This window comes from Phyllobates terribilis, unplaced genomic scaffold, assembly GCF_046119375.1.
Source record: "Phyllobates terribilis strain yellow unplaced genomic scaffold, ASM4611937v1 Scaffold_9__5_contigs__length_417890890, whole genome shotgun sequence".
Lineage (NCBI taxonomy): Eukaryota > Metazoa > Chordata > Amphibia > Anura > Dendrobatidae > Phyllobates > Phyllobates terribilis.
The window spans coordinates 277,710,664-277,735,872 of record NW_027362769.1 but is presented as its reverse complement, the minus strand read 5'-3'; the positions used below and the strand labels follow the sequence as shown (position 1 = coordinate 277,735,872).

Sequence of the window (25,209 nt, the reverse complement as noted above, 5' to 3'; positions counted from 1 at the left end):
AGAGTGAAGGCAAAAGGGCCAACAAGTGCTAAGCATCTCTGGGAACTCCTTCAAGATTGTTGGAAGACCATTTCCGGTGACTACCTCTTGAAGCTCATCAAGAGAATGCCAAGAGTGTGCAAAGCAGTCATCAAAGCAAAAGGTGGCTACTTTGAAGAACCTAGAATATAAGACATATTTTCAGTTGTTTCACACTTTTTTGTTAAGTATATAATTCCACAAGTGTTAATTCATAGTTCTGATGCCTTCAGTGTGAATGTACAATTTTCATAGTCAAGAAAATACAGAAAAATCTTTAAATGAGGTGTGTCCAAACTTTTGGTCTGTACTGTATATATATATATATATATATATATATATATATATATATATATACATATACACATACACATATATACGTTAATCAAGTCGACGTTAAGATATGAAAAATAAGGGTCATTTACTAATGTGTACCAATCCTGACAGTAATCATTCGCTATTATAATTTCTGTTCTAAGCTAACTGAATTTTTTCTTTCCTTTTTGAATCATAGCTATCACTAGTAATAGAAAAAAATATTTTAAGCAGGCAAGTTATATTTTCCTGAAGATTTAAACAGCAACCAAAAATCTACACAAACAGTATTCTACTTCTGAAATAATGCTGAAAAATCTGCACATCAAATCTTATTGCAGTTGTAGTAGTTTACGTAAAAAATACATCACTTACTCAGAGTTCTTCTTCTGTAGCTTTGCAAGTTCCCTTAGCTTTGCCTTGTATCGCCTCTGCAGTTCCGCTAGCCTTACCCTACAGTCAAGCTGTACTGTGTCCATGTCCTTAATAGCAGATGCAATGGAAAAATGCTGCACAAAAAAAGTAAAAAAAAAAATAAAAAAAAAAAGATTTTTGTTTCAAATTTAATAACACGAGCTGATTCAAACAGAAACAAAAAAACTGTATATTAAAAGGTTATGCAATAAAGAGAATCTGTCATCACATCTATGTAGACTGCTGATAAAAGTTCTACCTGTATGTCTAATATCAGATGCCTTCTTGTTGATAAATCATCTTTTATCACTTTATGTAAATTACCTCTTCCAGGCTATGGGGATGTTGCCTGGAAGATATCTCCACCTCCAGAGATTATATTGCATGAAGGGGGAGTTACCAGTGTGATTTGTGATGGCTGCTCTCTGCTCTCCTGATCTCACTGCAGAGCTGTGTGTGATTATACCTGACACATCTGCAGGTTCCTGCGAGCTTTCGTCTCAGAGGCAGCCATTGCTGCAATACAACAGAGCTGTAAGAGCTGCTAATGTGTATTTTACGACACAAAGTTCAGTTCTACTGTTCTGTGTTAATTACATGTCTTGCACTGGTAACTCCTTCTTTTATTTAAAATAAGCTCTGGAGGCAGATTTTCATGCAGATCAGTGTCCACCCCATAGTCCTTAAAGAAATCTAGTTTTTTAAGAGTTATATTTTTTTAAAAACTTATATAATTTTTTTAGATAGATACTGACTGCTTTGAACGTCAATATTCCAAAAAACCTTTATTTTTTGCACCTATTTTGCAAGGGAAGTGTGCAGCCATCTTGTGGATTGCATGCCTTCTCACTGAAACCTTCCTCTGCACAATGCATGATTGTAATGCGCAGGCAGAGAGACCAGAAGCAGGCTGCTCCCAGGGATATTGTGCTGCTTTATTAGTAAACTTTTCTCTGCTTGTCTGTAGCTTTCAACTATTGTCACACTGGTCTGTGCTCTGATCGGAGTGAGAACGCTCCGAACAGAGCAAATACCAGTGTAATAGTGATAGACAATGTAGCATCGGCGTCTCTACCTCCTGCTAGGCAGAGACGCCGTCCCTCTCACCTTCCTGTTCAGCGCGCGGCGTCCTCCTGCGCTCCTTCCCTAGCGCGTCGTCCTAAGGAGTCCCCGGCCAATTGCCGGAGGACTTCCTATATATAAGGCACCTCCTCCAAAATGGAGGTGCCCGAGCAATGTTGTTGCAAAGCCTTTCAACAATGCTTCAGCCCTCAGGTCCCGTTACCAGATACCTGCCAGTTACCTGCCAGATCTCTGCTTGATACCTACCTGATTCCTGTCTATCTGCTTGCATTCCTGCGGTCCGACAGTCTGCCTTCCAACACCTGTCAGTCTCTCTATAGATCTGCCCGCCCGCTCACCTGGGAGCGCTCACCTGCTAGCCTACCTGGAGGCTCTGCCGTCACTTGCCGTGACCACCTGCCTGTCCAGAGACTCCTGCCCGCTCACCTGGGAGCGCTCACCTGCTACCTGCCTGCTAGCCTACCTGGAGGCTCTGCTGTCACGTGCTGTGACCACCTGCCTGTCCAGAGACTCTTGCCCGCTCACCTGGGAGCGCTCACCTGCTACCTGCCTGCTAGCCTATCTAGAGAATCTTTCCGTGCTGTCACTTGCCGTGACCACCAGCCTGTCTAGAGACTCTTATCCTGCTGTCACTTGCCGTGACCACCTGCCTGTCTAGAGACTCTTATCCTGCTGTCACTTGCCGTGACCACCTGCCTGTCTAGAGACTCTTATCCTGCTGTCACTTGCCGTGACCACCTGCCTGTCTAGAGACTCTTACCCTGCTGTCACTTGCCGTGATCATCGGCCTGTCAAGAGACTGTCCCCGTCACTTGCCGTGACCTCCTGCCCTTCTACCCAGAGACTGTCCCTGTCACTTGCCGTGACTACCTGCCCGCCTTCCCTGGGAGCCGCCCGCTTCCTTACAAGGACTGCCCCTTTGTATAGTTGCTCAGAGGTTCCACCTCCCAGACCCTTTACAGACAAACTGCTGACATGCAGTGACACGTGTAATATTATGCTCATCGCTGCTGAAGCAGCAGTGTTTGCTTTTCTCAAGACAGTGCAGTGTTGTTCCCAGGAGCTGCCTGTATGAGAACACTTCCTAGTCTCTCTCTTCACCAAGGAGCAAGATCTCAAGAGATGAGATCTCACTGCTTGGTGATGAGAGATGGACTAGCAATAGTGATGGGCGAGCAATAAAATGCTAGGGTATTCGTTATTCAAGTCGAGCAAATCGTAATGCTCGGGTGCTTAACCCGAGTAAAGAGTATAATGGAAGTCAATGGGAAACTGAAGCAATTTTCTGGCACCCTCTTCCCCTCACCCCATCCCATCCCCCGGAAGTCTGGAGGGGGTCTAAAATTTGCAGAAATCGATGGAAACAGCACTGAAATGGCAAGGGAATAGCATGGGGAAGACCCCTGGAAGCATCTCTGAATCCCAGCTTGCTGTTGGGAACAATGTTGTCAGAGTATAACGCCACTTTTACGGACGGACAATAAAACATCCAAAACCAAAGCTAAAAAGGATTTTACTGGAAAGAATATTAAGAAACATTCTTTCCAGGATACTGACCAGTATAAAAAGAAAAATAAATAAGAGAAAAAAAGTGGTCCTCCACACCTTGTAGCTATGTTCACACATAGTGTTTTTGCACATTCGCATTGCTTTCAATTGTGAAAAATACATTCACCAGTAAATGCAATTTTAACATTTTACTACCTTATCTGGCCGTGTGGTGTGTGAGACATGATCAGACACATCCTGTTCAATTTATGAAAGAGGTACTCCAAGTCCTCAGGGCCATCAGGTGGCCCTTTACTATTGTTAGAGGGATAGCAGTCAGCTCTAACTAAGGTCTCCCACCACTACCTCTTACATACAGATGCTGCAGAGAAACTGCGAATGGACACATTAAATCAGTTAATTTTGCTTGCTTAGATGAATTCCTGAGTACAGATCACCGTAAAAATCACAAATCTATCAATGAGTTTTTTGAAAAAAGCAATCATTGTAGACAATGTAAGAGATTTATGTCACCAGAGTGAACACTAATTTTCAGCAGATGATACCTAGCACCTGTCCCTATCCTAATGCAGCTAACAGTGCTATTAATAGGGAATAGAATATATATTTTTTTCCATTGCAGCAGCAAGGACTATAAGGCAATAATCCATGACTAGATGCCTGTAATAAGCTATCCCTAGTGCAATACCTTACCCGTACACGAATTGCAGATAAGAGACGTAGTATAGTAATGTTGTAAAATATAGAATGGATTTGAATCGGCCCTGATAGACGGATTTTGGTAAGACCTTACCTGTAAAATCCTTGTCAGCGAAGGAAGGAAGGGAGACACAGATCCATTACTAGTGGGTAGGCGGAGCCCCTCAGGATAGTTCACCTCAGATTAGAAAAAGTGACGACCGGCCCCTCCAGCTTAGGCTCCTCCTACTCCATCTCCTTCAGTCCGTACACAAGCTAAGGAAGAGCAGACAACACCAGCGGAACAACACAACCCCTTCCGAAAATTCAGAATGCGAGAGAACAGGTTATGCATATAACAGAAAAAACACACAGTCCCAGGCACTACTCACTGGACCTGACAACTGCGATGAGCTGGCAATGCTGGAACAGAGCCCTAGCGCGCCGACCCCAGCCCAGATGACCGCCATCAGAGAGGAGTCGTGTCGCATCTGGAAAACAATAATACACTTCTGCCATGGGAGGGTGCTGTGTCTCCCTTCCTTCCTTCGCTGAAAAGGATTTTACAGGTAAGGTCTTACCAAAATCCGTCTTTCAGCAGCAGAAGGGAAGGAAGGGAGACACAGATCCATTACTAGTGGGACGTCCCAAAGCAGTCCAGAACTCAAGGGTGGGAAACAGTGGCAGAATCGCCAACACCCCAACAACATAGTCAAGTGCGCAACAAGCGCCAAAACTAGATAAAGAGATAAACTAAACCACCGCTGCCTGCAGGACCCTGCGTCCCAAGGCCGCATCGGCGGAAGCACTAACGACCACTTTATAAAATTTAGTAAAAGTGTGAACGGAGCGCCAGGTAGCTGCCCGGCAGAGCTGCGCTGCCGAGGCCCCCTGATGAAGAGCCCACGATGAACCAACAGCTCTCGTGGAATGAGCTCGAACCTTAACCGGACAAGGCTCGCACTTGAGCCGGTAAGCCTCCAGGATAGCCGAACGTATCCACCGAGCTATAGTGTCCTTGGAAGCCCGCTGACCACGCCGACGACCAGCAGGAATCACAAAAAGAGTCCGACTTCCGAAACTCTTGCATGATTGTAAGATAGAACTTCAATGCCCGCACCAAATCCAACGAGTGCAAGGCTCGCTTCTTTGGACTTTTCGGATTCGGACAAAGGGAGGGCAACACGATGTCCTGATTGACGTGGAAACGCGACACCACTTTAGGCAAAAAATCGCCACAGGTACGAAGCACCACGCGATCCGAGTGGAACTCCAGAAAAAGGGGCGAGCAAGACAGTGCCGCCAACTCAGAAACACTTCTCAAAGAGGTGACCGCCACCAGGAAGGGAACCTTCCAGGAAAGCAAGTAAAGCATAGCTGAATCCATAGGCTCAAACGGCCTATGCTGAAGAGCCTCCAAGACTAGATTGAGCCGCCAAGGAGCCACTAACGCCCTCCGAGGCGGAAACTGACGTGCAACCCCGCGAAAAAACGAATGCACGTCCCTGCGCGAGGCAATAGCCTTCCGAAAAAGCACGGAGAGTGCAGATACCTGACCCCGCAAGGTACCAACCGCCAGACCCTTGGCCAAACCACATTGCAGAAAAGCCAAGAAGTTGGGAATGGAAAACACCCTCGGGTTCCTTGACGATCCAGAACACCATGAATAGAAGGCCTCCCAAGTTCTGTGATAAATCCTAGTCGTAGCTGGACCTCTGGCCACCAGCAAGGTGGCAATGACCTCGGCCGAAAACCCACGACGGGTCAAGATCTCGGTCTCAAGTGCCACGCCATCAAACGAAGCGACTTCAGGTCCGGATGACGAATGGGCCCTTGGGTTAACAGGTCGGGGCGAAGAGGCAGTGTAAACGGAGGCGCCGCCAGAAGAGACACCAGCGTTGAATACCACGCCTTCCGCGGCCAATCCGGCGCCACCAAAATTGTCAAAATTCGTTCGAGTTTGATCCGCCGGATCACCAGAGGAAGTAAGGATACCGGTGGAAACACGTAGATCAGCTCGAACTGGTCCCACAGGGCCACTAGAGCATCTACCACCACAGCCTCTGGGTCCCTGTACCTGGACATGAAAGTCGAAATCCTGGCGTTCAGCCTGGATGCCATCAAGTCCACCTGGGGAGTCCTTCAATGGGAGCACAGCATTGCAAAAACTTCCGGATGAAGACTCCATTCTCCGGGATCCACCTGCTCGCGACTGAGGAAGTCCGCCGTGGTATTCAGCACTCCTGGGATGTGAATTGCGGAAATGGCTGGAACCCTGGACTCGGCCCATACCAGGATCCGAGAGACCTCCATCATGAGTCTGGAACTCCTTGTCCCGCCCTGATGGTTGATATACGCGACAGCTGTCGCATTGTCAGTCTGAATCCGGACCGGCAGACCGCTCAAAGGGACCGTCCAGGAGGCAGAGAAATATCGCTCTCAACTCCAGGATGTTGATCGGCAGAGAAGACTCCTCTGACGACCAGACCCCCTGAACCCAGAGATCGTTCCAAACCCGCCCCCAACCAGTCAGGCTGGCATCGGTGGTAATGACCGACCACCGTGGGAGGAGGAAGGATTTCCCCAGGGATAAAGCCTCCGGACGTAACCACCATCCAAGAGACTCTCGCACCCTGCGGGAGATACCGATACAGCGATACAGCGAAGCGGGCGATCGATCCCAACGGGTCAGAATAAGATCTTGGAGACCCCAGGAATGAAATTGTGCAAACGGTACCGCTTCCATTGCCGCCACCATCAGACCCAGAAGACGCATACACTTCCGAAGGGACATCGCCATCGCCGACCTCATAGCCTGGACATGGTGACGAAGTTTCGCTTGTTTGTCCGGAGACAGGGACACCACTGCCCGTACCGTGTCGAAATGCATCCCAAAGAACAGGATTGACTGCGACGGCTCCAATGACGACTTGTTCCAATTGACCAGCCACCCGAAGTCCTCCAGGTGCTGAAGGGAGAGATCGCGAGCTGTCACCGCCTCCTCCGCTGTGGGCGACACAATTAACAGGTCATCCAGGTAGGGGAGAATCGTAACTCCTTGCCTTCGAAGGAGCGCCAGAATCTTTGTAAAAACCCTGGGCGCCGAGGCCAACCCGAATGGTAGGGCCACAAACTGGTAATGGGCCAGACCTAGGGAGAAACGCAGGTGAGCCCTGCCTATAGAGACATGCAAATAGGCGTCGCGGATGTCGATCGACACCAAGAAATCGTACTGTGACAGGGCCGCCACGACAGAGCAAAGAGACTCCATACGGAATTTCCGGGTCCGGACATGAACATTCAATTCTTTGAGGTCCAGAATGGGGCGAAACTTGTCCTCCTTTATGGGGACCACAAAAAGGTTGGAGTAAAACCCCCTTCCCCGGTCCTCCGGATGAACCGGAACCACCACACCCTGCTGCAGAAGAGAGTCGACCCACCGCAGTAGTGCAGCAGCCAGCATGGGCTCGGACGGGATGCGTGACAGACGAAACCTGTCCGGGGGTCGAGAATGAAACTCTATGAAATAGCCTGCCGACATAACCCGCGTCACCCAGGCGTCCGATACGTGGGACGCCCAAATCGACCTGAATTGTAGCAGACGACCTCCCACCCGAGAGCCCTCGAGAGGGTTCCTGGCGTCAGTCCGCCTTAGCGGGCTTTTTGTCAACCTCCCGTTTGTCCTGACGGAAATGTTGTTTCCAGGGTGTACGGGATTTCTGGGTGGTCTTTTTCCCGGAAGACGAGGGACGACTCGATCTCCAAGAGGGCTGACCGAACCGTCCCCTGGACAGAAAGGACCGACGACCACTACTGGCACTTGACTTGCCAGACGTAGAAACCGCTGCTTTCCGCTGCGGCAAAGCCGAATCCTTGGCCTCGGCCTTAGCAATCAGCTCCGTGAGGTCTGAACCAAAAAGCTGACCGCCCTTGTACGCCAGACTCAGCAGACCTTGTTTGGATACTGCGTCTCCAGTCCACTGTTTAAGCCACAGTGCTCTCCTGACAGTGACGGCCGAGGATTGAGCCCTGGACAGAACCGAAGTAGTATCCAGCACTGCGTCCCTGCCATATCGGGCCGCCTCTTCCAACAGCTGGAAAAGCCTTTCCACCTGAGACAGCGGAGTCCCATCTTGCCACGCCGTCCGCAGCTAATCCAACCACAGCAGAGAAGCCTCACTAGCCCACATGGCCCCCAAGGCCGCTCGGAATCCATGACCCACGGCCTCGTAGATGGACTTCGCCGCTAAATCCGTCCTTCAGTCCAGCGGTTCCTGTAGACTCGCCTTCCCTTTAACAGGAAGCAAAGAGGATTTGCTCAGCTGAGACAATGGCACGTCCACTTCCGGAGAGGGGACCCAATTAGCGATCGTCTCTGTGGAGCAGGGATACAGGGCATCAAAAAACCGCATCCCCTGGAAGCGTTTATCCGGACACAGGCGTTCCTTCTCCACCGCCTCGTTAAGTTCATCGTGCGCCGGCAGCGTCGAACGAGCCCGACACGACTCCTGATACAGCCGGGCCGACTTGCCATGGCGCCTCGTCACCTCTTCAGACAGCTGTAACGCTTCCAGCATAGCTCCAATAAAAGTGTCCACGCGGCCCGAAAGCGAAGCAGAGCGACCCTGCCGATCCTCTTCATCAGAATCAGAGATCTCACCAGCAGAGTCTGTCGGTGATTCCGAAGCCTCCGACGCACTGCGCGGAGGAGACAGCGCCACCACAGGCCTGTGGCGCTTCTTGCCTCGTGACGTCGGTTGAGACTTAGCTGATACCCAATGACCCTGTAGGTCAGACAGACTGTCAATGGAGAGTGTGAGCGCCTCCACTTTAACATCACTGAGACCCCCGACCAGTGTCGAACCTGACGCCGAAGACCCCGGCGTATCAGATACGCGTGACCGATCCTGAAGCGGACCGGGAGAGAGGTCCGCGCCCCCTGGTCCCTGATCCGACATGCCCCCACACAGTTGCGAGCGTCGCGAATAACCCCTTACAATGGGTACAGGAACCGTGGATGTGTGATTCTGCTACCACAGCCTGTTCCTACACAAAAACACTGAAGCACTGAAGGGTTAAAGCTCCTCCTTAGAGGGAGAAGAGCTACCCCAGCTGCCTGCAGAGCAAAAGTTAACCTAACAGACTAGGGTCCAGAAAGTGTTAACTGCCCTGATGAGGCCAGACCTCTCAGAAGGGGTTAATGCTGCTGACCACGCAATACACCTTTGCCTTAAAAGGATAGCGGTGTGTGAGTCCCAGAGCCTCCTCAGCAGGGAAGTAGCAGCGCTGTATATAGCACACCCTGTCAGCCTTAACAGGCCAGCAGTAAGGTGCTCTGCGCTGCAATAGTGTGAAAAAGGAATCTTCTGCCTTAAAAGACTGAAGTGACTCACCAGCTGGCCGGGGTGACTGCTCTTCCTTATGCTCAGTGTCTGGTGTAGAGAGCGGGGAGCAGGGAGCAGGAGGTAATGGCCGGAAGAAGAAGAGGGGGCTGGGTCAGCTCCAGCGCGCGCGTTCCTGGCACTTCCTGTCTGAGGCTATGATGACAGGCAGCAGAGAGACGTGAAGCCACGCCCCCCGCCGCCGCTACTAACGGAGCCCGCGCTCCTCCGTCCCAGCTCCCCTGCACAAACGCCTGCAGCGGAGATATCCTCCTGCAAGCACAAAAAAGCAGTCACCGCTTGAAACAGTAACAGCGGCTGTCGCTGCAGCCGCTGAAGCACTCAGACCACAGAGAGCACTTACCCAGCTGAGAATCCACAGGGACCCCCAGGGATGTGTGGCACCGTGGCCCTTTGCTCCCCCCCACGGCAGAGCGCACAGCAACCCCACAGAAGCGGTGCGCGTCTCCGCCAGGGAGCGCCCTGTATCCCCCGGGGCCGGCAGGCTTCTGCGGGGACCTCCTTAGGGGGTATGCAGATCTGCCAGGGGAGGGTCAGGGGTCCCAGCAGCGTCGAGACCCCCTGAGACCTCTAGACCACGGGGGGTCCAGGTCTCCGGAGTAAAATAAAAAATTCTTCTGAGGAGCTGCAAAGGCAGTGACTATCCTCTGCGACCTCAAATTTTAGACTGAAGGACATGGAGTAGGAGGAGCCTAGGCTGGAGGGGCCGGTCGTCACTTTTTCTAATCTGAGGTGAACTATCCTGTGGGCCTCCGCCTACCCACTAGTAATGGATCTGTGTCTCCCTTCCTTCCCTTCTGCTGCTGAAAATAGTTTTTTTTGTACGTAGCAGCACCAAGGATTGTTATTTCATCAACCATGCAGGGGAATATAATGGTGCATTTTGCATCTACTCACCTGATATGGAGGAGACCAGGAACTTCAGTACTTACTGAACAAAGTCTCCTGTCCAAGCTGTCAAATCCTGTATGCAGTGTGAGAACTCCCTATTTGACGACGACCTGACAACCCACAACAAGGCACTGGATCATATACTAATAGAAGCCACCGACTCTAGGTTTCCAAAAATGTTCCTTCAACTATAAGGTGGCGCCTCAGAAAAGTTTTTTTTTTTACATTAACAAGCAGTGGGTCTCCTAGACTGGTAGTGCATACGCTTTAAGTGCAAGGGATGCCGAAAATTAAAAGGAGGCACTTTGAAGAGACGTTGTAGAGGGCCCCAGAAAACATTTTTTTCCCATTATTAAGGAGTGGGTATCCTAGACTGGTAATGCACGTGCACTGAGTGCATGGGCTAGAAAACATTTACCCCTAGGGGTAAAAGAATGTTAGAGGTAGGCCTCTAAAAATTATTAATGCGGGCATCATAAACACCCTTAAAAAATGTATATTGAGGGTAGCATGATCACCCTGCTGATATGGTAGTGGTGGTGGTGGTGAAGAAGGAGGACGTCGACACAAAAAAGACAAAATTCTGAAGCGTATACCTATGTTTTGATGGGAATGGGTGCATGGGAATACACTAGGAAAAAGAAAAAACACTGGATTTGAGCTTATGTTCCACTGCTGTCATCCGGTGGTGTTGAGAAATCTGGTCCAATCCAGCCCTTGTTCATTTTCATAAGTTAGCCAGTCAGCATTTTGAGTAGACAGGCGGATGCGCCTATCGGTTATAAAAACCCACTCTGACAAAATTCTATAGGCAGGTCAGGCCAGGACCTCTTAGGCATAGAGAGACAGTTTATGCCACATGTCTAGCTTGGATACCCAATAATTGTAAGGCAGAGAGGAATCACAGAGGACAATGGTACGGTCGGCAAGGTACTCCTTCAGCATCATCCAAAACTTTTCGCTCCTTGTCAGAGTTGTCTGAGAAAACTGTCACAGACCTTGGATAGTGTTCCCCTGCCTCTGCTGCATCTGGTGTGTGTCTCCCTCGTGTCTACTAAGGAACTGTAACCTCTACCGCCAGCGTTGTCAGAGGGGTATTTTCTTAGTAAAACTTCAACTAGGGCCTTCTGGTATTGAAACATTTTCATAGACCTTTCCACCATGGGAAGGAGAGATGGAAAGTTCTCCTTGTAGCGTGGGTCTAGACGGGTGATCAACCAGTAATTAATGTTGGCCAAAATGCGTACAATGCGAGGGCCAGGGGAAGGTAGCAGAACATAAACTCAGCCATGTGTGCAAACAGACTACAAACAGCCAAGACATACCTGTCCCCACCAACAGGACAGCTGTTCATCTCCTACTTCTCCCTCTCCTCCTGGTCTTCAGGCCATCCACACTAAACAGACGGAATGAAGGTGGTGTAGGTAGCACGGTCTGTAGCGCAGGCAACAAGCTACTGTTCCTCCTCCTCCGCATTATCACCCAATCCGCACTGAGAAAATGAGATGAGGCTTGGCTATGCAGCATCACCCTGTATAGTTTCTTGCTCCATCTCAACTTGCTCCAACTGCAAAGCCTCCTCTTTAATTGTGAGCAGCGAGAGTTTCAGTAGACAGAGACGCGGGATGGTTACACTGATTATGAGGTTATCGGCGCTCACCATCTTGGTCGAGTCCTAAAAGTTTTGGAAAACGGCACAGATGTCAGACATCCATGCACACTCATGACCTCTTCTGTGCGGAGGCTGACCAGAATAACGACAGGTGTGTTGGAGCTGGTATTCAACTACTGCCCTCTGCTGTTCATAAAGCCTTGCCAACATATTTAACATTGAGTTCTAATGCGTGAGGACATCGCACACAAGTCTGTGAGCTGGAAGTTGTAAGCGCTGCTCCAGCACTTCCAGGGCGGCAGAAGCAGTAGCTGACTTGCGGAAATGATAACACACGAGGCGTACTTTAACAAGAAGCTCAGGCAGATCTCGGTAAGTTTTGAGAAACTGCCGAACCACAAAGTTGCGCACGTGGGCTAGGCATGGTACGTTGCCAAGCTTCAGAGCCGCCACCAGGTTACAGCCATTGTCACACACGATAATGCCTGGCTGTAGATTCAGGGGCGAGATCCACAGATCAGTCTGGTCTGTTAGACTTTTCAACAATTCTGCGGAGGGTGCGGTTTGCATCCTAAGCAGATTAGCTTCAGCAGAGTCTGTTGCCACTTGGCCGAGGCAGTGCTTGCAGCTTGCGACTGATGTTGACATTTTGGAGATGGAGGATGAGGAGGAGGTGCAGGAACTGCTGTAGAAGGTGGGGGCAACCCTGACTGAACCAGGGCCAGCAATCCTAGGTGTCGGTAGAACGTGTTTTGTCCCAGAGTTTGACTGGGTCCCGGCTTCCACAATATTCACCTAGTGTACCGTCAGGGAAATGTAGTGTCCCTAGCCACAATCACTTGTCCACGTGTCCATGGTTAAGTGGACCTTCCAGTAAAAGCATTGGTGACGGCACGGGTAATGTTATGGGACACGTGCTTGTGTAAGGCGGGTAAGGCACACCGGGAGAAATAGTGGCGGCTGGGGACCAAGTACTGAGTGACGGCCGCCGCCATGAGGTTGTGGAAAACTTTTGTCTCCACAAGCCTAAATGGCAACAATTCCAGGGCAAGCAGTCTGGAAATGTGGCTGTTTCATTTTGTGGCCTGTGGGTTGGTGGCTGCGTATTTAAGTTTGCATTCCAAGGACTGGAGAAGGGACAACTGAACATTGGGATGGGACAAGGAAGTGGTTGTAAGTGTTCAATGACAGGTGCAGGGTGGGAGGCGTCTTCGAATGTGTCATGAACAGGGGATTGGCGTGCATGTAGACCAGGGGAAGAGGCAGTGGTGTCACCCGCAGAAACTGATTCTGGACCCTGGCGTTCGGCCCAACTAGTTCGGTGCTTTGCTGTTATGTGCCTGAGCATGCTGGTGGTAGTCAGGCTGGTAGTTGTGCTGCGACTGCTGATGCTGGCATGGCAGATGTTACAAATGTTCGTCTTTGGGTTAACTGGACTGTCTTTAAAAAAAAGTGCCACTCTCGGGAACACCTGACCCTTGGCCTGGCTACTTCCCCCGTGTTGGTGTTCTGGGGAACTGTTGCCCGCCTTGTGTCTTTGGCCATCCCACTGTCTCTTGCTACCTGTTGTGGTGCTGCAGATACCTCCCCCTCTGCGCTGCTGTCCTCGCTATGCATGTCACTTTCCCAGGTTGGGTCAGTGACGCCATCGTCCACCATCTCGTCTTCCACTTCCGCACCCTGGTCCTCCACCTGACTTGCTGGCAATTGGGTCTCATCATCATCCACCTCTTGAAATAGTAACAGCAGTTTCCCACCGTCGCCTTCTTGTGAGCGTGGCTGCTCAAATATTTGGGCATCGTTACCTACCTCTCCTCATGTCCAGCTGGAAACGGGCAGGGTGAGAGGCCAGAATCTATAAATGGAAATGTGAACAGCTCTTCAGAGTCTCCAAGTGTGGGATCACTTGTCTCCGGACATTCGGCATGGTGGGAGGAAGGAGGATCAGGGTGAGGATTATGTGGTGCAGAATCACTGCTACTGAGACTGGACCGTGTGGAAGACAGGGTGTTGGTGGTGGCAAACTGACTGGAAGCCTTATCTGCTATCCAACCAATCTTTTCATATTGGACTGACTTCAAGAGTGGTGTTCCACATCCCCCTAAAAGTGGGACAGGAAGCTAGGTCAACATGATGTGTGTGTTTGTTGAGCTCCCGTAGCAGGCACAGTTTCACCTTGCCCACGGCCTCGGCCTCTGCGCTCACCATCAGCATTATGTCCACTTCCCCGTCCCTTACCACGTGCCTTGCACATTTTAAATTACGTATGATATTTCGCTGCTTTAAACAATTTGCAGGATTATTATCGCAGAAAAATTTGCCCACCTCAGATGGTCTTGTTACACTGCAGTAGCACTATATCGATGCTATTGGTTACCAGGTAAGTCTGGATGTATGTTTTCAACACACAACTAGCACAGTTAAAATGGCATATAATATTTGAGGCTGAGAGAACTTTGCAGTATTTGTATCGCATCAAATTTAGCACACCTCAGATGGACTTTTCCCCTGCTTGCACTATATAGCAATGCTATTCCAATCAACCAAGTCTTTCTGTATGCTTTTAACGCACAACTTGAGCACTATAATTGGCGTATAATATCTCTTTTCACAACAATTTGCAAAAAGAATATTAGTAGGCCTGAGAAGGGCTATTGCTATGAGTTACAGCAGCAGAAAGGACGTGCAATGAACCCTACCCCGTCCTACAATCTGCCTCCGGCACAATCTTTCCCTTACTACTGCTAACAGCAGTATTAATATTGATTAGAATTAGCCCTAAGAAGGACGGTTGTTGTAGTTAAAAGAAGAATAAATGTGGTCGAATCCCTGCCTATATGCAGATAAAATTCTCTCCCTCATTCAGCCGCAGCTCTCATTACTCTACCTGTTTCAAGGGTAGACTGTGATGAGTATAGGGTCCCGAGTCTTATAGAGACACGACGCTATACGACCAGTCAATCACAGTAATGCCACTACCAACATGGCTATGCCATTACAGTGAGTGGCAGGCAATCAACGCATGTTTATTGGCTGCCTAAAAAGCGCCAAACATGCTGGGTGGGTACTCGTGCTTGAGCATGAGCATTTAAAAAAAATACTCGCCAAGTAACGAACATCTCAAGCACCATGATGCTCAGGGTGAGTAACAAGCAGTGACCAGCACGCTCGCTCATCACTAACCAGGAAGTGTTACCATACCAGCAGCTCCTGCTGATTACGTATTTTATCAGTCCCCTGCGGTTTACTAGTTAATATACCTTGGAAGACAAATGTGCAGGTTAATTGAACAATCTAACAATGAGGGATTACCTCCACCCATCTTTCCCCAATTCTGTGGGAAAATACCCTGAATGAGAGCTGTGGGTATAAAAAGGGCCTCTCTCTCTCTGGAGACTCTACATGAACAGGCCAAGAACCCATGGCTACGTCTGGTGGAATACAAATCTGCTCCACTGCCCATCACTGAACCCACAAAGACGTTTGGAGATTCCAGGTTGGGACACTCAGGTCACCTGGCCACATACCTCCCTGTGCTCGGTCAGCCTCCTAAGCTTGACGCTACCTCCTCTCTGTGGGTATCCGCCAAAAGCAGGGTGCTACTGGTTGGGGTAGTTGGCCCTGGATCCCCTGAAGCCGCAGAGGTTCTAATCCCCAGCGGACCAGGGAAGGGTGAGACTCATTTGCACCATCTTGCGTATTTTCTGGGACTGTACTATATGTTGTTGCCGCCTGGAGCGATATGCATGTGCTATGGTCGTGGTATCCGTCATATGGAGGAGCATGGGCTGTGACTGCAGACTATACCAGCAGGAGATACAAAAGCTGTGGGCCAAACAAAAGTTGGGAGACTGTGGTATTGCCCGGTATGGGGGCAGTGAAACTACCAGCCCTGGGTTGGGATGTTGTGGACTGGGGCATTGTATTGTGGCCATCTACCTGGAGTTGCTGTAAGACCATGGACGTAAGGAATAAAAAATTGTTGCATCGTTAACCTGCCCAGATGATTATTACAACCCACAACCTCAGATCTTCACAAGTGGTGGCAGCAGTGGGATCATCTATCTGTGGACAGCATACCAGGGAAAGCTACTAAGCGGTGACTTGGCAGAAGAGATGGCAGACTCCACCTAAAAGGAGGCTCAAGAAGAAGGAGCTGAGCGCCCTTTGCTCTGGGAGAGAGCTAAAGTGGTTGCCGGAAGACAAAAGAGCAACCCTAATACAACGCATGGGCCTGTGAAACAGTGAATACCCACAAGAGGAGGTCAGTTAAGACGTGGAGGAGGGCAGCTCTGTGGAGGGACCACAGCAAAGGGCTGTCATTGAGATGGCAGAGGATCGACCGACTGAGTTGAGGCGGAAGCTGGTTGCGCTAGGAGAGATGGCCACGGAGATAGACAGACGGCGGTGGTAGGCAAATATCTCGATGTGCATGTAGCAGCACCCCCACCTGCCAGAGCACAGTTAACAGTGGATAAAAGAAGAGAGGGGCCCGCATCTTTAGGGTATCGGAACAGAACACATTCAATGAAGACACCTCGGCTACTGATGAACATCTCCGGTTATTTGAGAACCTCTGTATGCTGCATGAGGTGCCAGTAGGTGACTGGCCGAAATTTTTGAGTGTTGGCCTGACCGGAAAAGCAAGAGAAGCTTTTAATAACTTGTCTTCTGGGGATCAGAGATGTTACTATACCATTCGCAGCGCATTACTAGAGAGGTCGAGCCGTCTAACCTGAAACCCACAGGAGAAAGTTCTGGGAGATTGACAAGCCCAATGCACAGACGCACTGAGAGTTTGACAACACGTTACACATGGCATGCACTCGGTGGTTAGAAGGACTGGGGGCATAGCAAGAGAACATGCCTTGGATATTCATGCCGGAACAATTTATGTCCAAGCTTCCAGGTGACTTAAAAGAATGGGTGGCGCATAAAAAAAAAACTCAGGAAGAGTGAGCTGGTATCCAGGAATGACAAAGAGTCGGTGCGGCATTAGCTCATTGCAGAGAAGACACGAGCTGTGAATGAACACGGGAGAGGGGGTAGGAGATTGTGAGCCTTCGGGAAAGCCCCTTCCCCCAGCCTCCCTATAACTAACTCAAGCAGTCTAAATTATCAGTGTCCTCTCCCACTTCATCACTTCTTCCTTTTTGTTGCTAGAAGAAGCACATCTTCCTTTCCTGGCGCCAAAATTCACCATTTTGCAAAACACCAAAGGAGACGGAGTTGAGCTGCATCCTGCAGCTACCCCCCACTGCTCCACCTAACTGACTATTTCGACCCTAAGGCTATGTCCCCACGATGCAGAAATGCTCAGGATTTTTTCCTGAGCGTTTCTGCATCTCCCTGGCAGAAAAAAACGCATGCGGATTGTACATGCATTTTTCTGCCAAGGACATGCGGATGTGAAGCATTCTTCACTTGCATTTCCGCATGCGGGTTGACAAGCGCTTTCCAAGCGATTTTAGCATCACTTGGAAAGTGCGTGTCAACTTGGTCACACTATATAAATCCATGCAAACAGCATGGATTTATATAGTGTGACCGAAAGAATGGTAAAAAATAAAAAAATAAATATATACTTACCTTCTGATGGCCCCCGGTGTCGTTTCCCTCCGTCCCATCTGCCGGCAGCAGTACACTGAAGGACCTGCCGACGTCAGCGTCGAGTGACCCGTCACATGACTATGACGTCAGCGTAGGTCCTTCAGTCCACCGCGAGCTGCCGGCATGGGAGGACGAGTGCAGCGGGGGCCAACAGAAGGTAAATATAATATTTATTTTTTATTTTATTCTTTTTTTCACAGTTTCTATGGTACCCGGGTCCGGAGGAGAGTCTCCTCTCCTCTAGACCTGGGTACCATCCGCACATTGGAACGCATGCATTCCGCATGTCCTTATCTAGTGAAGCGGAATGCACGCGTTCTAATGCAAGTCAATGGTGGCGAAAACGCAGCACTTCCGCAAAATAATTGGTAGTGCTGTGTTTTTTTCTGCAATGATAATCCGCAGCGGAAATTTCCACATCAAGTGCACAGCACATGCGGATTATCATTGGGGAACATGGCAGGCCTTCTACCATGCGCTTTTTAAGCGTTTCTGCTGCGGAATTGCCGCCGCGGAAACACTTAAAAAACGCATCATGGGCACACAGCCTAAAGGTTTTTCAGCACTAAAACAGCACAGTGCTCTGCAAAATCTTTATGTCAGTAAAGAGACTAAGTATCATTAGATTTGCTCTCTTGATAAACTTTGACGTCATTTTCCGCCATTTTGAGGGGAAACACAGTATGGACTACTTGCAATTTCATCAATCAGAGTAATTTATTCCTTTCCATCTCTGAAACAGACTTCAGACAAATTCCCTAGGTTCACAACAAAGCATCACTGTTAACACATCAAAGAGACTACAAGCGCAATCTTTATAGCAGACATTTTAGAAATAATTTTCCTGTGATTCCCTCATTCTCTATTCGTTACTGCCATCAGCTGGTCATCTGATTTTACTACAAGTTACTAAACTAAATGACATTGCTATTATATGAAAATAAACTGACAGATAGGAACTCATACATCCTAACTAATGAACAAGTGGTGATTTTGTTCTAAGCACGCTCAAATACAAAATGGTCAAAACAAATAAAGATTGCAAGATTACTGGAATGTCCTGCTTGACTTCGGCACTGTGAGTTGCTGCCATTTAATGACCATTAGCCATAACTGTATTATCAATTATTGTTGATAGTACTCAGACTGTTAGGGTATGTGCACACGGTTGGTATTGGCAGCGCTTTGAATGAAACATACTTTATGCTGCGTCCAAAGAGCTGCACGCAGGTGAATTGTACACAAGTGGTTTCGGTCTGGAAAGACGCGCCACATGTCCGTGTCCACGGGTGCTCCGCAGGTGCACAGAGAAACATAGTGGGCATGGGATTTCTACAAATCCCATCCACTATGCTGTAACATCTGGCCCCTGCAGATTGCACGCAACGCAAGTGCGCTGCATCCAATCCGCAGCGATTACTGATTATGTGCACGTACCCTTATAACTGGACACAGGCATAATTAAAACAGTGCACTGAGGACTTCTGGAGCGGGACATCTAGCATGACCGCCTTTAAAACCAGCTCCTGCTATACAGCCCAATCTGCTCAATACCACAACTAACAGCAAAGAATCTGACTGACTGTGTAGGGGATTTGCCCCTTTGACACTGCTGACTTGCAGGAGCTGCAGCCTTTTTCTCTTCCCAGAAGCCCTGTGTGTAGATCACAGGACATCAGAGGGAAGGGACCGGTTGACCACAATAAGGCACTGGTGGGATTTTCCCGGCGACCCTTTCTGTAGGCTATAAGGACATTAAGATCAAAGCCAAACGCACTACCGGCCGGCCACATCTTCTCTAACCTACTGTCTGTGAATATAAGCAGCAAATAAGCATAACGTCTTACCCACCTGGATCCCACTGCCCAAGACCATGATATTATAATCTGACTATGACAGTCTTCCTACTCCCCAACCCACTGAGGCCTGTGACCTGTTATTCCGCTAACCTCCTCTGCCGCCCACTGACCTGCTACTTTCCCCTACTAATGGGGAGATGTAATGAACAAATATCTAATAAAAACCAAAGCAGAGAAATACACTCACTCGCAAGTGCCTTTACTGCTCAGTGCTCGATCGCCATCTACAATGCACAAAAGTAAACCCACCTCAAAACCACCTAAACAATCTGTTAAAGGCTCATGCCACCAACTCGCTTCTCCAATTGCTGGGGAACCTGCCTGTGTAACTGATGGATGACAGTTTACCCCGTCACAGCTTTCTCTGCTACCGAGCTGCTCTGAATCCTCTGTGCAAGACTCTAAACAGGCAACTTTAGCGGCCCAAGAAGTCTCCAAGCTACTGATGCAACTATTTGACAAATGGTTTGACGTTCTCCATGCCTCCATCACTACAGCCATGGCTCAAATTACCACCAATTCTCAAAAAATTGCAGAAATGGAAAACAGAGTCCAGTCCAATGAAACAGAGCTTACAGAACTGAGGACTTCTCTCCAACATGGTCAAGCCACACAGTGAGAAATGCGTGATAAGCTAGAGAACATGGTAAACAGAGATTGCAGTAGCAATCTGCGTTTCATGGGCATCCCAAAATCAGTGGGCAGTGAACGTCTTATGGAATACCTTACCAAAGATCTCTCTGCTACCCTCCAGTTGGACCTTGGTAAAGACCCAATGAAGATAGAACGGGAGCACAGACTAGGTCCCACAAGGCCTAACCGAGACAGCCTAAATACTAGACCTCGCCCGGTTATGGCAAAATACCTCAATTAGGCAGTGAAAAAAAAGGTCTTAAGGGCATATCGGCGGCAACGAGAACTGACTATCCATGATTCTAAGATTCTAATCTTCCAGGATTTCTCTGCGGCTGTAGCTCAGGTACAAATGCCTTACGTTTCTATCTGTCGTCTACTGATTGAAGAAAACATTACATTTCAGCTACTCTACCCAGCTAAACTCAAAGTCCAAGATGGAGATCGTGTAACTATTTACGAAGACCCAGAAATGGCGGAAAGAAGATTCAATTGTGCTGGAAACGTCACAGTGGGATGATCTATAGAACTCGATATACATATTATCTTTTATTGTTGTTTCCGTAATGGAATGCTCTCTTTGGTAATGGCATGACTCGCCTGGTGTTTGCTCGGCGAGCTACTATCACTGATTCGTAAAGTTGAGTATATTGCTTTTTCTGTTGTTTTCACCCTCCTATGCGTTTTCCCTTCTCAGCTCAAGTACTAATCTGTGCAGGACCCACCATTGATGACACCTTTAATATTTGTGCATGCCTGCAGCTCACTGGGACCAATAGTTGCTGTATACTATTCAGACCTTGCCCTGGGACCCAGGGATTAGTATACCTTAGACACCAGACTCCAACACCACCTACACATGACCACACTTGCGGTTTTTGCCATGGAGTGTGGCAGGCCTAACCCCCGTCTTAAACTCAAAAAAGTTTTAATCCACTTGAGCCTATTCTTGCCAGTTGTGGTCTTTCGTCAAGAGACACATTGGAGGGCTGACAAGCCTGGTAAATTATTAGCACCTTGGATAGGCGATTGCTATGCTGCTTGGCATACTTCATCATCATGCGGAGTAGCCATTCTTAATAAGAAGGGCCTGCCATGTTCCATCCAAGATTCTATTAGGGACAGCCAGGGTAAAAATCTGATACAGAAAGTGGACATAACCGGCAAAATAAATTTCTTGGTCAATCTCTGTTAAATATTAATTATGGTTATTCATTTTATACTCTCAATTCTATAGATTGCATCAGCCTCGTGGTAGGGTTTAGCTGACTTGACGTGCTATTCTTGTACATTTAGCTCAGTGTAAAGTTAGTGCCATAAAGAAGAACAGATGCTATGAGGGGCCTATATAACCCATGTGAGACACAGGGAGGGGTCTCTCTCATAGGCGGATTATAATGAGGGCAATCTGGGCTACCGCCCGGGGCCCCGGGGGTCCCATAGCCAGACTGCCCTCATATAATTCTTTGAGCACCGACAGCTGCAGCTCAGTAGCGTCTAGAGTGGAGTTGATTTTTTGAGGGGATGATGTCACCGGAAGGGGCGGGGCTTCCTTCAATCCAGTGACGACCCGATAGCAGGAAGCAGCGTGGAGCTGTAGCCGTGGCTGCTGAAGCGGACAGATAGGCTGCATGATGGAGCTGTGTGCAGGTGGGAATGAGGAAACAGGGCTCAGTGTGAGTGGGCTGAGGATGAATTTTGGGTGCAAAGAAGTGTGGATGATGGGATTGTATAGGGGCTGCATGATGGAGGGTTGCATGGGAAAAAGGCCACTGCTACTTGTATAAGGCTGCTTATGGGGGGGGGGCTTTCACAGGAAAAGGGTTTATGCTATAAGCGTGAGGATGCATGGGGAAGGTGATGATGGGCTGTATTGAGAAGAGAGGGATGATGAGGGTCTGTGTGGAGAGGGGGGGGTGATGATGGGGCTGTGAGGAGGGGGGATGATGATGGGGGCTGTGAGGAGGGGGAATGGTGATGATGGGGGCTGTGAGGAGGGGGAATGGTGATGATGATGGGGGCTGTGAGGAGGGGGAATGGTGATGATGATGGGGGCTGTGAGGAGGGGGAATGGTGATGATGATGGGGGCTGTGAGGAGGGGGAATGGTGATGATGATGGGGGCTGTGAGGAGGGGGAATGGTGATGATGATGGGGGCTGTGAGGAGGGGGAATGGTGATAATGATGGGGGCTGTGAGGAGGGGGAATGGTGATGATGATGGGGGCTGTGAGGAGGGGGAATGGTGATAATGATGGGGGCTGTGAGGAGGGGGAATGGTGATGATGATGGGGGCTGTGAGGAGGGGGAATGGTGATGATGTGGGCTGTGAGGAGGGGGAATGGTGATGATGATGGGGCTGTGAGGAGGGGGAATGGTGATGATGATGCTGGGGGGCTGTGAGGAGGGGGAATGGTGATGATGATGATGGGGGCTGTGAGGAGCGGGAATGGTGATGATGATGATGGGGGCTGTGAGGAGCGGGGGTGGTGATGATGATGATGGGGGCTGTGAGGAGGGGGGGTGGTGATGATGATGATGGGGGCATTAAGGGAGAAAATATGTTTTTGATTCTGATTACATGATCAATACTTATTTTTTCACACATTTTAATAAAGAATATTAATAAGGTACAATGGTATAACTATAGGGTATAATAAAATGAAGTATGATAATAATGAATCATTTCTTACACTGAAGAAGGGTATTATATACAAAGTTGCATAACTTAATTAATTTTGGTAATACAAGGTTATGACAAATGTGAAATCATCCAGGAAATCTAAGGGTATGTTTTAGTGAACATAACAACTCTGCATTTGTCATTAACATATAAAGGCTTTATTTTTACTTTCATTTTTATTCTTATTTTTCATTCATAATTTTTTATTCTTACTTTATTCTTTTTCATTTTTAATTCTCATTTTTTTTATTTTATTTCAGTTCAATATCTCAATTGAGAAAACACATCAATATTTAATAAAGTAATGTCTAGTACAAGAATATTGCTTCATTAAATAAGATGATATGGTTCCAATATAAGAAGAAAAGTGTTTCAATTATTTGAGTAAATACAATTCATTCATATATTTATTTATTTTGGTTCATGATCATACATTCTTGGGTATTATTGGTTTAATAAATATGTCTAGTTAATAAAATTTGAGTAATAAAGAGATAAACACTTGTTACATCAAAACACACTGACACCTATGGGTTGGAAAAGGTAATTACACCTATAACATAAAAAATACTCTATCACATGAAGAACTTGATTAATAACGAATTATTATCTATTATTGGCACATCATATAAAAGAATATAGCGTGCACTTACTGGTAGATAAAAATTTCTTCTTTATTTCATCACTTTAAAACAGCAAGGCAGGGAGTCAGTGGAACACTTAATAGACGACGGCCGTTTCGCACGTATAAGCGCTTCAACAGGTCACTGCACACCGTGCAGTGTTCCACTGACTCCCTGCCTTGCTGTTTTAAAGTGATGAAATAAAGAAGAAATTTTTATCTACCAGTAAGTGCACGCTATATTCTTTTATATGATGTGCCTGGACTCTGTTTTCAAGCGAAGCACTCTGTTCACAAAGGAGAGGTGCTTGTTCTGCTGAATCAGAGATTGTGCAGGTGCAATGGTGCCAGTGTTTGTTTTTTCTATTAACTGATTATCTATTATTGTTTTGTTATTCCAAACATAATTTATATTAATATTTTGAAAATAATTAGATGAATATTACTGATTGCTATGGTACGCTGTGATATTATAGGTTAGGAAATTGCCAGATTTGGTATTATAATTCATAATTGCAATATTTTGATTGAAGTCTTCATTCCCTAATCTATCTTAATAAAGACTTTTCATATTTCTAAATTCAAGAGATTCTCAAAAGTTACAAGAAACAGCCACTATCCGGAAGTTTCAGAAGGTAACAATGCTGCGAATGCTGAGTGATAGTAGACTGTGTCAATTACAGTATATTCTCACCACTGACCACCAGGACTGCAGAGGACGAGGATCCTATGATGCTAAATGAACTGTGTTGTGTTCATGTTTTTGTCAAGTTCCAGAGGTTTCCTATCACCTGCAAAGCTTCAATGAAAGCGGACTATCACCCTGACATGTGTCTTGTGCATTAAAGGGAATCTGTCACCCATTGGGACTTATCCGATCTCTAATATGGGCATACAGGTGATAGAAATGTGAATCTATACTTACCTGCATGTCCCATATTAGAGATCTGATTGCTTTAAAAATGCTTTTTATAAAAATCATTTTACCTATGCTTGGCGTCCGGGGCACGCCAAGAAATCCCCGCCTACTTAATTAATTTCAATATCCCCCCCCCCTCCCATCACGAGCACTCTGAAAGCTGCAAGCCGCAAACAAGTTTCGCTCATCACAAGCTTAGAAGGTAAGACCCTCCAACAGGAGTGCGGGACTCTGCCTACTGACTTGTTTTCCCTAGCAACTCAACTTCAAACAGGACTCCGACCCTAAAGCAGGACTTTGATTCCACAACCAAACCGTCCTTCATCCTACCCCACCTCCTCTCTCTCTCTTTATCGTTGTACTTTTAGCATTAATAAATTTATATTTATTTTTATTCCAAATTTCTCAGCTATTTATTTCATCAGTCCAGTGCAAGCTACCCATTCCATTATACTGTCTTTTAGCCCTGTGCAAATTATTTATACTTAATATCAAATTATATCTCAATAACGTAGAATCCACCTTGACTAAATAGAAGGATTTTAGTCTGTCATATCTAGGTAGAGCCAATTTAATTAAAATTACAGAATTTCCATGTCTTTTCTATCTTTTTCATACTCTTCCACTACTCGTGGCACTCTCAAGGTATAATATCTATTAAACACCTGGTCCACTTAGAGGAAAGCTGAATGTACTCAATAGAGGAGATGCAGTCTAAATACCCTAAAGCCATATTCCAATTTTTCCAATACCTACAAGGTAAGAGTTACATAACAAAAATACTTGCACATCTTCCTGAGCAGGAGTAGGGACCATGTCTGCTTAGATTGTTCACTAAATCTAATTCTTCGTCTGGTCAAATAGTCACCAATTACAAATTCATCTACTGTATGTTGCCTGGATTATGAGCAATCCCAATTTCCGCTAACAAAATGACAGATTGAGGAACCCACCTTGTCCGGC

The 25,209-nt window shown here is 47.6% G+C and overlaps 1 protein-coding gene across 4 annotated transcripts in view; it reads right to left on the bottom strand.

The window, feature by feature from the left end:
* The window catches only part of TNRC18 (trinucleotide repeat containing 18), a 739,821-nt gene that overhangs the window by 457,299 nt on the left and 257,313 nt on the right, over positions 1–25,209 (bottom strand). For all 4 annotated transcript variants that reach the window (XM_073647819.1, XM_073647820.1, XM_073647817.1 and 1 more), the window contains exon 12: positions 709–842. In XM_073647819.1, coding sequence (XP_073503920.1) covers positions 709–842 — 134 coding nt within the window. The remainder of the gene's footprint in view (positions 1–708; positions 843–25,209) is intronic.